Genomic DNA, 16,161 nt, shown 5'->3' with positions numbered 1-16,161 from the left:
GGCTGGTTGCGCAGGGTTCTGCACAGCAAACCATTCTGGCACAGAGTGATGTATTTGGGCAAACCAGCAATTATTCGCCTGTCTGATTTTGGGCAAACCAGCAATTATTCGCCTGTCTGATTTAGGAAACCTCACTGTAAGCCTGACCACAGCTGGGAGAGCGTGTGTGTTTAATGCAGCTCCTAGGGAAGTCAGTGGAGAACCTGCTGTTGTTTCAAAGGGGCCACACAAAGCAACAACGAATGGTGGGAACCAGGGACTTGGGAAATGTAGATCAGTATTTAGCAGTGATGAACAGGCCTAGGCAGCGCTGTGGGATATGCTCAGCTGCGAGTGGTATAGATCTGCTTGAAGGAGAAACCTTCACTGAGCAGACAACGGAGGCTGCACAACAGCTCTGTGGTATCTGAGCTGTACCTTGGAGTCCACCTGGGATTTCACTGCAGCTTTGCTACACAACCTCTCTGCATCTGGTCTGGAGCCTCACAAGCAGCAGTTGCGTTCCTCCAGTTGTACACCCCAGGGACAACCACCTACAACCCCAGCAGCAGTGGAGCTCCTCCGCCAGGTCAGCCAGCAATACCTCTGGATCCAGTCTGCCTCGCAGTCCTGGTTTGGTCTGTGCCTGCTGTGTGGGTAAGAGGTGTAGGAGAGCGGAGTGCTGCTCCTGGGACTGATGGATGGGCAGGATGCCTGCAAGACTCCTCCGTTCCTTTCATCTGCTGCTACCATGATGTGGAAACCCTCCCCTGGTTTGCAGATGGGCCAGGCTGAGCTCCTGCTTCCACCCAGGCTCAGACTAGTGTGGTGTTAAGGATGATCATGTAGGAGGACCCTGTCTTCATTCCAGTTTTTGGCTGACTGAAATAATGGAAAAAAGAGTATTTATTGACTTTCTGAATGTGATCTGTGGTTTCTGGAGTGTCTCCGGTGAGTCTTCCACAAATTCATGTTGGAGGGGATTTGGGGGAATTCCTTCTATGACACTATAGTTTTTTTCATTCTCTTGGCTCCCAGATAACCTGTTAGCTGGGCTGCCTTCACTCAGGGGTGCTTGCTTGGACCAGCAGCCCAAAGAAAGTGTCCTTTAGCTTTGTGTATGTGCGTAACAGCTATTCCCAGTCATCTCTGGCTGTCACTGACGGGGAGTCCCTGGAGCCAGCTCTGTGCTACAGGGTGGTGCTGACCCAGCTGCAGAGGCACTGGCAAACCCCTGTGTTAGCCCCAGTGGCTGAGGACAAATCCCCCCACTCTATTCTGTTTGTGCTGGGTCTGCCCAGCCCTGGGGAGCTGCACCCTGGAAGGTCATTTCTGTTTAACCACCCGCAGCTGGAACAAGGACCCCACCCCCAGGTATCCCAGACTGGGGTACTGGAGAGGAGTTACCCCTCTGCAGAACTGCTCGGAGCTTGTGGGTTGTCTTGGCTGGTTAGGCCCTGTGGAAATCTTCCTTGCATTTCTTGACACGTGCACAAGGCTTTAAGGGTTCGACCCTCAGACTTCCCTGGTCCCTCTCTTTGCCAACAAGCACAGTGCTGCCGTGTTCCTGCTTCCTTTTCCCAAGATAAAGGATTGTTCACTCCCACCATGGCAGTCCGAAACAACCGCTGAAATACACTACTGGGGGCACAGCACCTCTAGAGCTGTCGGCAGGTGATGGGTTACTGAGCAGTGTAAAAACGCCTCCAGGTCTCAAGAAATATTTATTCCCAAACCAGCACCAACAACTGAAAGATCATGTTGGACAACAGCAACATGACCATTTCCTAAGGAAGCCACCTTGAAATGCTGGCAGATGTAGCCTCTTGCTCCCAGCTGAGCCAAGCACAGTTCCCAAGCCTTAACGTCCCCCCCCCACAGAAGTGACAAGGCTGCAAGATCTCAGCCTTCAGCTCTTCAGTACTGTTTTCCACCACACAAGTTAAAAATTGTTGATGCCCACCAATGCCAGATTTAGTCAGCAAGTATTTCAGTTCTGAAGGAAACTGAAGTTAGGAGGTTCAGAAACAAGTCCGGAAATGCCTGTTTGCACCAGCTGTTTTCTTCTGTGAGCTGCTGCACAGGGTAACACAGGGTTTAAGGGGTGACCAGCGGTTCTTCACACCTCTGCCTCCTTGGGTCTTCACTGGGGGTTTCACGTACCCTGGCACGCAAGGCAAATGCTTACAAAGCCAAGAGACCATGTGCTGGGTTGCAGCATGGTCTGCAGTGTCCAGAGTTTACTCTGTACAGTTGTAAATGATGTAGATGGATTATAAGTTATTTGTATATGTGTCAGAGATGATCTGTATCAGAAGGTGCAATGCTTTTAATGCCAATTAAAAAAAACAAAAACAAAACCAAAAACCAGCAGAAACTGTCAGTTTGGTTGTTTTTTTTATGTTTGCATGTGACTGGGGTAGGTGGGGAATAAGCTGTTTGAAAAAAAGACATCAGTGTCATTTGGCCCTTTATAGCTGATGTCTTCTCCCCAAATATGTCACAGAGAGACAGACTTGGTCAAAGAGCTCTTTTCTGAAGGGATGGGTAGAAATGGCTGGATTGCAGAAATGTACAAGCATTTAATGTGGAACTCTATAACCCCCATGCTGGCTGGCCCCTGAGTCCTCTCTGTGCTGGTACACTGTCCCCACAGCCAGTTCCCCTCAAAGTCTGTCACTTCAAAGCACCCCATTCCCTCAGTGGGGCTGGCGCTTGGCCCAGCACGTATAGGCTTGGGCTGGAAAAGGGGTGAAACGCTGGCTTTCTCCAAGTGTCCTGTAAAGGCCGCTGATCCCACTGACCACAGGAGATGCTCAATGGTAGTGCAGAAATAGTTCATGAACTCCTGTTAATGAATTAGCACAGAAAGAGAATTTCACGGGTTGTTTTATTTACTCCTGGGAACTGTGGGCAGCTAATGCAGATCACAGAGCAACCATAGTACAGGGAAAGTATTCAGGTATACCCTGTACCCTGGAACTGCTGGCTTCAGAGCAGAGCATCTTCTGCAAGGGGCTGGGTGAAATGCCTGGAGGAACGTGGCAGGTGGTCCTCAAGGGGAAAAGGGTGGACACGATTGCCTGGAGACTGGGAAAGCCCAGAAATCTGAGTGCAGCATGCATGCATAAAGGACAGAGCCTTGGAGGCAGGGCTTGCAGACACAAACCATCCTGGCACAGCTGTGTTAGGGTTTTACTGGGCAGGATTCCCCACATCCCTCCAGCTCACTGGATAGACAGCCTTTCAAAGTCCCTCCTGAATACATTTATTTAAAGCCATTATATCATGCTTGTCTTTGTTACAGCAAAATGCCCCCATCTCTCTCTGGGTGTCCAGCTCGATGCCGAGCAGAGGTGCAAAGACCTCTCCAGTGGATGGTGGCTGGCACTAAGGTGGTTTGGCCAGAGCCCGCGTGTGTCCCTGCATGGTGGCTTGCTGTGTCACCCCATGGTCCCGCTGTGTCATGCCAGGTTTGGCTCCCAGCATGAGTCACTGCTTCCTCCTCCTCCTGCACAGACCCGGACCAGCCTGGGTGGCAAGCAGTGCTATGGCGCTTGCATGTAGTTAAGGCAATCCCCAGCCAGCTGCCAGTGAGATCTGCATTCTGAACAACCTCCTCCTTCCATCACCTCTCCTGAAACACCGCCTAGGACAACCTGAAAACACCCACTGGCTATAAATTATTAAACACACAGAGGCGATACAAATTGCCTCTTTTCCAGGGAGCATTTTGTACCAAAATTAAAACCTTCAGAGGCAGAACAAACTCAGTAATAAGAAATGCTGGTATAGATCATTTTTATGTATGGAAATAAAATGCATCTCCTACCGGCTCCGTGTGAAAACCTACAGACTGATCGAGGGGGAGGACAACATTGCGTGGCCACTTAACGGTGGATCAATGTGTCTTCGTCATACAGCCTCCCCAGCAGCACCACTGCAAGGTGCCAGGAATAAATCAGCTCTAACAGCGCTGTTCACAGCCCTATCCATATTTCATATCCCACCGGGGTGATTTCAGTAGCTCTCTGCTCAGGCAGCCCTTCTCTTTTCTTAGCTGAACTTGCTGAGCCTCTGCGGGCGCCCAGTGTCCAGGCAGTCCTGCCTGCCTTTGCCCTGCTGCACTCAGGACAGACTGTAAAACTGGATGAGGGCAGCCTTCAAACACTGCTGGGATAAACGCAGAACAGAAGAAAAGCCCCTCTTAAAGGTGTTTCAAAGTAAGGAAGATGTGATCTTCCCATGTCTTGCTTTGCGTCCATTAAAATCAAGGCTCTGCTGGTTTCTGTGCTGAGCTATGCTGTTGGCATGTGTTTTCTGGGTGACCCCAGAAGCTGGAAGCAACTCCATGGGATGTCAGTGTCATGACAGCTCCTGTGAACAGTCTGCATGAACACACAACGCGACATGCAGAACAGCCTGCTACAAAGCACTGTAGTAAAAGACTATGAACGCATCATCAATGCATGGGAACAAAACCAAAGAGTCTGTGCTGAAAGAAGGGTATTCCTCATCATGAATGATGATTTAGGAGATCTAACTGCACTGAGCTTCTGAATTCAGTGATTCATGAGCCTATTTATACACGTTTCCTTGCGTCGTGCCCACTGTGCCACAGCAGAGGCATTGCCATGAATGTCAGGGCTTCTGCAGACCACCAGCACCTGAATAACTGCTCCCTTATGGAGTTGCACGGTGTAAACGCTCAGCAGCCAGCCCTTCCCGAGCTCTGCAGGGCTGGAAAAGAGAGGAGCAGAGCAAAGGCATTAGCACAGAATGGAGCTGTGAGCAGAGAGCTGTGGGGGCCAGGGGATGTAGCTGCAACCCTGGGGCAGCTGCCCCAAAGCAGCTTCAACCACCAGTGTGTGAAATTCACTTGGGAACACCCCGGATAGATGAAAGCCAGGGCTGATGCAAGGAGGGATTGCTGTGGGATTAGGATGTAAATTTGTTTTCTAACCTTCATAGAAATAAGCCTTAACAGCCCTGGGAGCCAGACTGGCTGACTTCTACAAAGCAGTGACAGGGTTAGGTTACAGTCCCTGTGATAGGGGAGGGGCTCTGGCTGCCCAGACCACGGGACCTGTGAGCAGGCAGGGGACAGATGCTGCAGATGGGCAGGGTCCAGGCCAGCCCTGACGGGGATGAGGAGGGATGGAGGGAGCTCCTACACCTGAGCAAAGCGTCTCGAACAAGACCCAGTGCCAGGCCAATGCCTTCACAGAATCACAGAAATGTCTAGGTTGGAAAAGACCTTGAAGATCATCCAGTCCAACCATCAACCCAACATTAACAGTTCCCAACTACACCAGATCCCTCAGCGCTGGGTCAACCCTACTCTTACTTCCAGGGGTACTCCACCACCTCCCTGGGCAGCCCATTCCAACACTCAACAACCTGTTCTGTAAAAAAATGCTTCCTAATATCTAGTGTAAACCTTCCCCGGTGCAGCTTGAGGCCATTCCCTCTTGTCCTGGTGCTGGTTCCTCAGCTTAAGAGACTCATCCCCCCTCTCTGCACCCTCCTGTCAGGGAGTTGCAGAGGGCCAGGAGGTCTCCCCTCAGCCTCCTCTTCTCCAGACTGAACCCCCCCAGTTCCCCCAGCCGCTCCCCAGCAGACCTGTGCTCCAGACCCTGCACCAGCTCCATTGCCCTTCTCTGGACATGCTCGAGTCATTCAATGGCCTTTTTGGGGTGAGGGGCCCAAAACTGAACACAGTAATTGAGGTGCGGCCTCACCAGCGCCAAGCACAGGGGTCAGATCCCTTCCCTGTCCCTGCTGGCCACGTTAGTGCTGATGCAAGCCAAGATGCCATTGGCCTTACGGCACTGCAGTGACCCGCAGCGTTGCCCAGGGCAGATCGGTGTCCCCCCACAGCATGGGGCTGAAGGCAGCAGGGTTATGTTGCAGGGGAGTGGGCTAGAGAGTAGCCAGTGCCAGGGGGTTGCCTTGCTTGGAAACATATAGTGTGGAGCTGATGAGATTTTATAGGAAAAAGGGAAAGCATTTCCTCTCTGCTTTGTGACCAGCATGGAAGGTTTTGATTCTCAAAATCCATCCTGACTCTGAATTGAAGAGTTCTGCTTCTTTTTTTCCACTTATGGAGAAACACTGCAGAAACAAAGTCTCCTTTTGGGACCTGAACAAAGTTGGAACATTCCTGCCACCACTTCAGGGAAAAAAATCCTCTGTGTCCCTTATTTTGTGAGAGGCAGCAGAGCCGTTCTGCTCCTCTTTACAGGCTGGGACGCTCCAGCAGGAACTGCCTGGCAGGGGAAGGCACGAGGGGAAAGACCCCGGAGCAGTTGACCCCACGGCCATGGTAACCCCACGGCCATGGTAAACCCACGGCCACGGCCACCCCACGGCCACGGACACCCCATGGCCACGGGCACCTACGTCCTACCCCATGGTGGCCGGCGCCTTGATCCACAGTCTGTAAACCTCCTTCCCTCCAGGATAAGGATAACAATAAGTAACTTAAGGACCGAAACCAAACATTAATGTGGACGGGAAGCATTAAATCTGAACTCAACGTTCAGGCTGGGGCTCGCGGTCAGGTTTCGCAGGCCCATGTACCAGAGCCCGGCTCTGTGCCCGACACCTCCCAAACACTCTCCCGGCGTCGCGCACCAGGCGGGATCCTCGGCCTCGCCACGGCCCGCAGGATCCTTCTGCCCCGGGAGGTGGCGGCGGGGGGCCGGGCCGGGCCGGGCCGGAGCTCAGGGCCGGGGCGGCCGTTGCCCTCCCGGCCGGCAGGCGGCGCTGTCCGCCCCCACCGCCCGCCGTCTCCTGGCAACGGGGCGGGCCCGGGGTGCGGCCCCGCAGGTGCGGGCTGGGCCGGGCCGGGCCGGGCCGGGCGGCGGTTCCGCGCCGTGCAGGTACGGGCACCGCGGCCCGGAGGGGCGGGGAGAGGGGGCGGCCCGGCTCTGAGGTGCGCGGCCGCCTCGCCGGTGCCCGCGGGAGGAGCATGCGGCGGCGCCATGAGCGAGCAGTGGGACGTCGGCCGGGCCCTGGCCCTCTCCGGCCTCTTCCGTCTGCTGCAGGGCGCGGGCAGGGCCTGCGCGGCCCCGTTCCTGACGCTGTACCTCCGGCACCTGGGGCTGCCGGCCCCGCTGGTCGGCGGCGTGGCCGGAGCCAAGCACCTGGCCGCGGCGCTCTGGGCCCCCCTCGGCGCCCGCTGCCCCAGGGGCCGCAGGAAGCGGCGCCTCCTGGTCGCCGGCTCCGTGCTGGGCTCGGCGGGGGCCGCGCTGCTGCTCACCCTCATCCCGCCCGCCGGCCGCGCCGAGGGGCACAACTCCTGTAACGGCAGCGGGCAGCAGGGGGACCGGGGGGCCGCCGCCACGGTGTCCGGTGCGGGCATGAGCGGCTACAGTGTTCTAAGCATGAGTGCTGTTACGAATGCAAAAACTGTGTCAAAAGAAACGATGAAAACAACCGCTGATGTTCTGATAGTGAGTAGAAAGCCAGCGCTACCCAGTTCAGCCTTCCGGGGATCATTTGGCTTGACGGATACTCGTGAGGAAAAAGGCAGAGGGCTTGGTGAAGGGGATGCAATGACAGATGGCTACTTGGATGGTCCCTCTGGCTGGACAACTTCTGTGAAAGCAGTTAACTGGGAGACACAAGAACCAGAAATGCCGGCCTCCTACAGACCTACCTTACGTGGACCGGAGAAGGAAACAAGCAGTCTGGGTTCTGCTGCAATAGATCTTGCTGGTAATGCTGAAGGAACCCTTTATGCTACTGAAAGCAAAGAGCTCTCTTTGTTTAAAACAACTTTTCCTACTGTTGGAGATACTTATGTGTTCGGAAACCTTTCAGACCAGCAGAAAGACACTCAAGATGTCAGCCTCGAGGGAGTGCAAAACATCTTTCAAGACAGAGAGTATCGGATTTTTCTTATGGTACTGGGTGCTGTTGTGCTTTGGGAGCTGTTGGCTACTTCTCTCGAATGGACAGTGGATGAGAGTCTCTATGAGTATCTCGACTTCATTGATGCGACTGATAAGTATGGCAAGCTGTGGATTTGGAGTTACCTGGGTGCATCTGCAGGTGCCTGCAGCATTGCTGTATTTGTGGATCAACTGAATTGCTTCCTCAGCAGTACAACCACCCGCCTCGCTGTCCATTTCTACGGCTATGCTCTCCTGGTAACGCTCTCGTTACTTGTCTGTGTCTTTTTTCCCATTCACATTCCCAGGAAAACCAACCGGGTTAACAAAACCGCCAAAGCCCTGGCCCTGCTGTGCAGCGACAGCCGAGCGATCCTGTACGCCATCACCGTCTTCCTCACCGGCGCGGCTGGGTCTGCGGTGCACAACTTTCTCTTCTGGCAGATGCAGGACCGAGGCAGCAGTGAGCTGTACATGGGGCTCTCTGTGGCTGTTGGGCTACTTGCTGAACTTCTGCTTTATTTCTTCAAAGGGAAGTTGCTGCGGACTTTCTCGGGCAGCAAAATTGCTGCAGTCAGTCTGAGCCTCCTGGCAGTACAGCTTCTGTGCTACTCCTTCTTGTGGACTGCATGGTCGGTTCTGCTTATCCAGATTTTATCTGCCTTCAGCAGCGGTGCGTTGTGGTGGGTGGTTAACATGACAGTGGATGACATAGCCACTCCAGGCATGGAGAGGTCCCTGCACGCTGTTCTCCAGGGCCTCTGCTACGGTGGAGGGGCAAGCTTGGGCAGTTTTGCAGGAGGATTTGTCGTGAAGCACTTTGGCCTGGCAGTTCTGTACAGGGCATGCAGCGTGTGCCTGGTGCTGTGGCTCTTCGTGTTCTTAGTTGTCCAATCTAAATTGCCACGACAGAAAAAAATTAATTATTCTCGTCTCCTGGCTGCCGATTCCAGTGATATGAGTGACTCTGACGAGGATAACGAGAGGGACTGGCTGGTAAAAGCTATGAAGGATGAAACCTTTAATAGGAGTTGGTCATAACAGCATGGGATCAGCTAATCTGGACTTGAATGTAGGAGATCGAGTGGTAATGCAGGATGATGATGATGCCCAGAAATGACCATTAATTCCTAAAGTGCTAAATACATACAGTATATATCTTACAAGACAGATTTTTGTTTAAAAAATTTTATAAATCTTTTTATTTTCTTAATTTATAGCATTCTTGTAGTAATTTTTCCTTTTTAACTTAATGATTTTGCTTCCAAAAGGATTTGCAAGGTATTTCAGGTATACATTTGCTGAAATGAATGTAGATAATTTTTTAGTCAAAATGCAAACTTGAATTCTTGCTCTGCAGAGCTGATGCTGTGGAAGGTGTGAGTGAAAGCTGTGACCTGTACTTTGATGCAATTGAATGAAAAATACTGTAATGCTAACAGCACACTAAACTTTTTCAAGGTGCTGTGTCTGTGAACTCCTTTCGCTGAATAAGGGATGTGAATAAAAAAATGGTTCATTTGTTCTGCTTTGATTTGTAAAATCAGGTTTTGCTACAGACTGTCTGTCTTCCCATGTTTTGGGATTTAAGTGTGCTTCAGCATTGGCATCTGGTGGAAAACACCTGTCATGTCTGCTCGCAGTTAGTGCCTGCTGGCTGCCCAAATGGAGCAGAGCAGGCAGTGGACTTCCTGGGGTTTATTTACCGAAGGTGGCACCCAGCATTCCGGGTGACCAGGAAGCAGTCTGCCCTCCTGATCTGAGCAGCTTCCGTGGGCTAGGGATTAACGTACGGCAACATTCATTCAGAAGGAACTTGGCACTGGCTAAGTTGATCAGGTTGAAGCTGGTGATCCTCCCTGGGTCAGTCCGGCCAGAGGGCAGCCCTCCTCTCACCTTTCCTACTTAGAACTAACAGGGCCTGCTAAGTCCAGAAAGATCCTCAAGCTGCTTTATCTGCCTTGCCTTAACCTCAGAAGCTCACAGATTTCAACACCTCTTTGACAGATAAGATTTGCTTACAAATGAGAAACTGGTGGTCTGATCTCATTACAAGATCTGTGTCAGACCTTAGACGGGGCTGGTGGAGAAGCTCAGCTACCATCAAGAGCTGCTGTCAGTTTATTAGGTACTTCCTTGGTCAAGTGACTTGGTCAAGTTCCTTTGCAGAGGGATAGATTTTAATAACACCTTCCTAATGTTTTACAAACCATGAGACAGCTGCAAAAAGCAGAATATTTATTTAAATGCATATTTAACTTGTAATATGTAAGTGGCATTGCAATCTGTCACCCCGCTGTGTTCTGGACTCGGTAGAAAGTGGCTGGAGACAGGGAAGAGCCAGTGCCAGTGAAGGTAATCTCTTTCTCTGTGTCCATCGATTCCAGGTTATCTGTACATCAAATGCTTTCAGGGCAATTAACTCTTTTTCTGGCACAAATCATTGTGCCATATAGAATACTCTACTGGAATGACTAGACAGAATTGTCCTTGTGCCAAGAATAGTTGGAAGTTTTTATTACGATGTTACCTTCTTCCAGGAATCCAAACTCAAATTGAGAACAATTTTAGTATCAAGAATTAATCCCAGCCTTATTATCATATAATACCTGAGGAACTCTAATTACTTGTTAATAGAGTATCTGACTTCAGGCTTGAGTAGCCTAACTGCAAGCAGCACATCGTGGAGCCGTGTGTGCTTTTGTGAGATGAGCGCTGCAGAAATAGCTGGAACGGTTCAAAATGCAGTTGCTTCTTTAGCTGGAAGTGGCTGCCCTCACTTGAAGCCAACTAAATGGGTTATATGTGCTCTTTTTATCTGCTTCAGCACGAAGTCAGCTGCTGTAATTCCAGTTTAGCAAAGAGGAAAACCTTGAAATGAAAAGCACTTGTGCAATCCGTGCTGCGAGTGTGGTGGCGGGGCGATGCGGGAGCCTGGCAGAGCCGTGGTGTGACCCCCCCCAGGCTCTTCCCTCTGTGGGTGTTTTGGCCTTGGCTGTTAGGTGTTCACTGCCACTGGGAACAGGGAGGATTTAAGGTATGGCCCAAATCTTTACTTCAGTGTAATAATCTTGCATAAGAAGATATATTTTTTAAAAGTTATTAATCCAATAAACACATTTGGTGCTGGTTCGGGGGAGAATCGTATTATGCAGTTTGAAATATGTTTTGAATTACAAACCACTGTGGAAGTGGACATGACAGAGGGCTCACTTTCTGAAGAAATCACCAATTTGGTTAAATCATTTTCCACTGGGGTTTATACAGTTTCTGTGTGTGAGCTCTGGTGACTCAATTTCTTCCCCTCTGATGGTCACAGACCCTGCAAGGCAAAAAGGTAAGGAAAGAGGTGGATTTATATTGTTCTGTGTGAGACTTCTTCACTCTGAGCATGGCTTTATTGTCCTTGCGGAAGTACGAATGTGCCATTTAATGCTGCTGGGAATATGATGTAACTGAGAAGAATCAAACTGCCTTTGGGGAAAACAGATTCTCTTGATGTATTTTCAACGACATCAGTGGTTGTTTTTGCATTACTTTGCAACTATTTGCCAAAAAATTGGCATAGAAACTTCTGTTTCTTTTAGTTTTTATTCTTAAGCAGCAATTGTAAGGTTAAAAGTGATCATAACATCATGTAAGATTTTACAGTTTGCCTACTTCATGGTGAACTTTAAGCAAATTTCAGAGGCCTATATATAGAAATACTTCTTTTTTTTTCCCCTTGGTGTCAGTCCAGGGTCTAAGTTGAGCTGTGTCCTTCTCTGAATACAATTTGATTTAAGTTAGCGCAGGAAGCAAACCATAGTTAGCAAAGAGGAACAAGTTCTGCACAATGACAGGCTTTGTAGCTCTTTGATGTTATATTTCACATAGCTCAATGTATGTGTACCTTGTGAGAGGCTTCAAAGGATCTCAGTAAACCACTTTTATTGGATGAGACATCATTTGCCAAAAAAATGACAAAGGGCTCTTTGCTTATCGTGGAACAACTTACAGGCCCTGCAGGTAGTTTCGGTATAGAGCTGAGGCAGCTGAACTGGAATCTGAGTAACTCATCGCATCAGCACCTTATCTTGCTTTTTAAAAATTTGTTCCCAAGTTATAAGGAAACGAAAATTGCAGATTCTGTCTTTCTGGCAGTTATTTTATGATGGAATAGTACAAATGTTTCCTTCATCTCCTCTCTGCGTGCCTCTCACATCTGCAATTGACTGTGTAAGTGTGGCACTTTCAGAATACAAAATTAGGTAAAACTCAGTGGGCACTGATCTCTAAAAGTTCATTTTTCTTGTGGGTCTGATCAGCATAGTAAGATCCTTCCCAATATTCTCCACAGAGTTCTATAATTCAGCAAACCACCACTGTTCTCCAAAGATTTCTGTAATTCAGCTAACCACCACAGCACGTTTCTCTGTGGACTGTAGTGATATCTGCCCAGATGGATTCACAGAGAGGTTTTTGTATTTTTGTAATGAGTCGTATCCCAGAATTGTAGATATGGTCCATTTAAAGTAAGTCCATTTAGCTGTAGTTTCACAAGAAGGGGAGAGTGATGTTTTTGAGAGCTGTGGAGTTATTCTGCATGTTCTGAATCTTAAAAGCAAGAGCTCTTGAATTGTCTTCTGTGATGGGGTGTAATGCCTCTAGGGCATGGTCCGCGCTGTCTTCAGTGCTGCTAGTAAAAGTGTTTCTCATTTTGTTCATCTTCAAAGTACAGGCAAGACATTCCCATTCTGATTTGAACTCTTAGGTGAATTATGATTACAACATAATACTGAAATTTGATGCCTTTATAATATGGGTCCTGTATAGACTTTTTAAAAATATTAGGCAGCTCCTGACCATTACTGGCATGAGCACTATGTAGTACTAATGCAGGAGAAAAAAAGAGTCTATCTTGAAATATCTTGATGCTTTCAGCTTGGCATTTAATACGTTGCCGTATTTATCAAGAGGGAGCTGATGTAAAGGAATCTCTGCTAATTTAGACTGTACATTTCTAAGGAAACATACATTTTTTTCTGCATTGTTCCTCCCTGGGGCCTGGTTTTGCTTCAATACAAATTACCTTCCTGGCCAAGGGTAATTTTTTACTTTAAATTTGGTATGTTGACACCATAAATCTGTGAACCCAAGTGTAAAGGTGAGTATGAGGCAACTTTAAAATTAACCTTTGCTTCACCTTTAATATTTAGAAATCTTGACCAAAGAAATCAAGGAACAGAAAACGTAGTTATCTTATCACGATCTCACCAGTACAGCAGACAGGGAAGTAGTTGGTAATGTGGCTTCATTTTAGAAACTTTGAGAACTTTTCTACCTCTAATCAGGTTGAAGGGTCAGAACTATGGATGTAGTTACAACACTGAAAATAGGAGGCTTGTGTTAACATGGGTTTTATTGTTGTTGGAATTTTTTACTAAAATGCTGAAATAACTTTAATATTTATTGTTAGTAAAAGGAAATTTTTACTAAAATGCTGAAATAACTTTAGTATTCAAAGCATGAATTGAGAAACATGAACCTGATTTTTTGACAATATCCTAAGGAAAATAAACTCATTAAATAAGTCCAGTTCTGACACGCACATCCCTCCACAGGAACAGGCACTCAGGTCCGTGGGACCATAGTCCTTTCTCAACAAGTGACAAACTAGAACACTTGGCTTCCTTCTGTCACCAAGATGTGCCTAAGTGGTTGGCAGCAAAGGGCCCTGTGAGAATCACCTTGGAATGTTTTTGAAGACTTGGAATTTGTTGAATGTCCCTTAGCGGTATCTGTTGTTTGCTGTTGCCTACTCTGGTTGTTTCTTTGAAGAGCTTCAAATGTTCATGTCTTTCCTGATGTTCTCCAAGCTGCGTTTTAATTCTTTTTGTATTTATCAGCACCTTTCAAGTGCCTGGGAGATTGTATTACTGTTGCTTGGTACTGGATGATCTTCTGTTTATAAGCTTATAATGTAGGTGTACTTTCTATTGTGTAGGTGCTTGATTTCTACAAAAGTGACTGCATACAGGGAAATACTAGTGCTTTTAAGAAATATTCTGCTAGTGCCGTGAAAGTGTTGCTGCTAGTGACTCTCCTCTCATGTAGGCTACTGTGAAAGTCACCTCAAGGCCCATTAAACTTCTCAGCCATGGATTTGAGGATGTAGAGCATACTGGGTGAGGGAAGAACCACGGGGTTTGCCTGCCAGGCAGTTTGCATGGGGCACACTGAGTGTTTCTGAACCATGTGGTGAACTTGGCTTGCATTTACGTCTGCAAAATGGATTTGCAGGTAGTGCTTACATTAGGTATGGCAGAGCAAGTAGCATGCGTTATTTGGATCATAACTCTGTGTATGACTCTGGATTGCTTGATTTAATCCCATGTTTTTATTAAGAATAAAGTGAGGGTATAGAATATATTGAATTCAAGTTACAGCCCACAGCAGATCTGGCTACTCCTGGTGGAAGTAATCCTGTAGAGTATTTGACTGAAGAACTGATTAAAATATTTACTTGTTTTCTCTGCATTGTGGAGCAATCAAAACAAGGTGAGTCACTTCAGACCTGCGTTCGTAATTATAGTGATGGTGGATGCTCATCATTTAATGAGCTGAGGAACAGCCAGTTGGTGGCTATTCTTATCTATCACATTAAAGCAACCAAACCACAAATCCTGAAGTGGCTGTGTCCCTCTGGTGGGCTTTGCCTAACTGAGAGCCTGGGAGTGCAGCTGCCTTGCAAAACTCAGGGCATTCCTGAACAATTCATTCCAATAGTGAAACTTTACAGAAGAAACCCTGTTTCGGCCCTGGGGGGGGTTACAGCACACTTCTGCTGCCTTGTGGCTTTGTGCCTGAGAGGTGCTTCTGTTCTTTCAGAGGATTGCCGGGCGAGGTGCTGCTGCTGCTGCTGCTGCTCACAGTTCACCAGCTCTCAGATGCTGCTGCTACATTTCTAACCCAGAGCAGCAGCTCCCAGATCCTTTCTCTTTTTCCTTTTTTTACGCATAGACTTAATTTTTGTCTCCTCATTTTGTTTATATGCCACAGTTATCCTCAGTGAATGAAGCACCCATCTCCCTTGCACATGTTCTGGTTTAAAACACGGGACAGAATCAAAAGTCAGCAGCTCCTCTCTGGTTTTTGGAGACTCAAATTCCAAGATTTTGCTCAGATTGTTATCCGTTCCAGTAGGGATGTTTCAAGTGGATTAGCTCGGCAGCTTGTTTCACTGGGAAGGGAGCAGCTAGAGACAAGGATGCTGCAAGGTCCTGATAGCAGGTACCACAGTCTGGAGTTTCTCTGCAGAGGGTGATCTTCCAGACTCAACCCTTACGTTCCTGTGCCCCTGTTTTTCTCACCAATAGCGTATTTTACTGCACTGACTATCTCCTTGTAACAATGTTTCTGCCAGCTGGGTGGCAGGATGAGAAGGCAGAGCCCCACAGCTGCTCCCCCAGGCCTGGCCCTCACCTCTCTGCTGCCATCACCCCTGCTGCCTCCAGTGACTTTGTGTGGCACTTCCCAAAACGCACTGGAGGGTGTCCAGAGCCCCCTCGGGAAGGTGGGGTGTCCCTGAGACCAGCCTCGCCCTCGTCTTGCACTTGTGCTCTTGTACAAAACCAGTGTGGGGTCATCAGTGTCACCTCCAGACATGTCCCAGCAGAGAAATGTGTCCCTGCAGAGGATGCGTGTCCCCTCCGTGTGTTCTGGGAAGGGGGTGCGGAGTGTGTGTCTCCACGGCGGTCAGTGGGTTGTGTGTGAATCCTCAGTGGCTAAGTGCTTCTGGCATCAGTCAGGGAGAAGCGTAAAACCTGTGAGCGGGAGGGTTTGCACAGCCCACCCCGTCCCCACCTTCCCCGGACCAGTTTGCTGGGACAAACCTTCAAGGAAGGTGGTGGGACTGGTCATTGCTGTGTCCCGCAGAAGAGCCTGGCCGGGGGGAGGCGAGGTCCCTGCCGCTGCGGTGCTGCCAGGTGCTGCCCACCCACCTTTGAGTTTCAGACCAACACGTACCTTTGACCCTCTCATAAACAAAATCCCAGAATCATCTCGATTGGACAAGACCTTGAAGCTCCTCCAGTCCAACCATGACCCCCTGACCGTTCCCAACTTCACCAGATCCCTCAGCGCTGGGTCAACCCGACTCTCCAACCCCTCCAGGGATGGGGACTCCCCCCCTGCCCTGGGCAGCGCATTCCAACGCCCAACAGCCCCTTCTGCACAGAAATCCTTCCTCAGAGCCAGCCTGACCCTGCCCTGGGCAGCTTGAGGCCATTCCCTCGGGGCCTGG

General features: G+C 49.2%; 1 protein-coding gene across 1 annotated transcript; it reads left to right on the top strand.

Annotated features, from left to right (window-relative positions):
- The first annotated feature begins 6,799 nt into the window (after positions 1-6,799).
- Positions 6,800-9,393, top strand: MFSD6L (major facilitator superfamily domain containing 6 like). The gene has a single exon (XM_074921993.1). The coding sequence runs from the start codon at positions 6,966-6,968 to the stop codon at positions 8,916-8,918; it is 1,953 nt and encodes a 650-aa protein (XP_074778094.1). The 5' UTR covers positions 6,800-6,965; the 3' UTR covers positions 8,919-9,393.
- The last annotated feature ends 6,768 nt before the right edge of the window (positions 9,394-16,161 follow it).

Source organism: Athene noctua, chromosome 18 (genome assembly GCF_965140245.1).
Source record: "Athene noctua chromosome 18, bAthNoc1.hap1.1, whole genome shotgun sequence".
NCBI classification, from domain to species: Eukaryota; Metazoa; Chordata; class Aves; order Strigiformes; family Strigidae; genus Athene; species Athene noctua.
This window is presented reverse-complemented; position numbering and strand designations above follow the sequence as displayed.

Bases quoted from the DNA above. Each gene is read 5' to 3' on its own strand.
- MFSD6L (XM_074921993.1), top strand. From the start codon at position 6,966: ATGAGCGAGCAGTGGGACGTCGGCCGGGCCCTGGCCCTCTCCGGCCTC.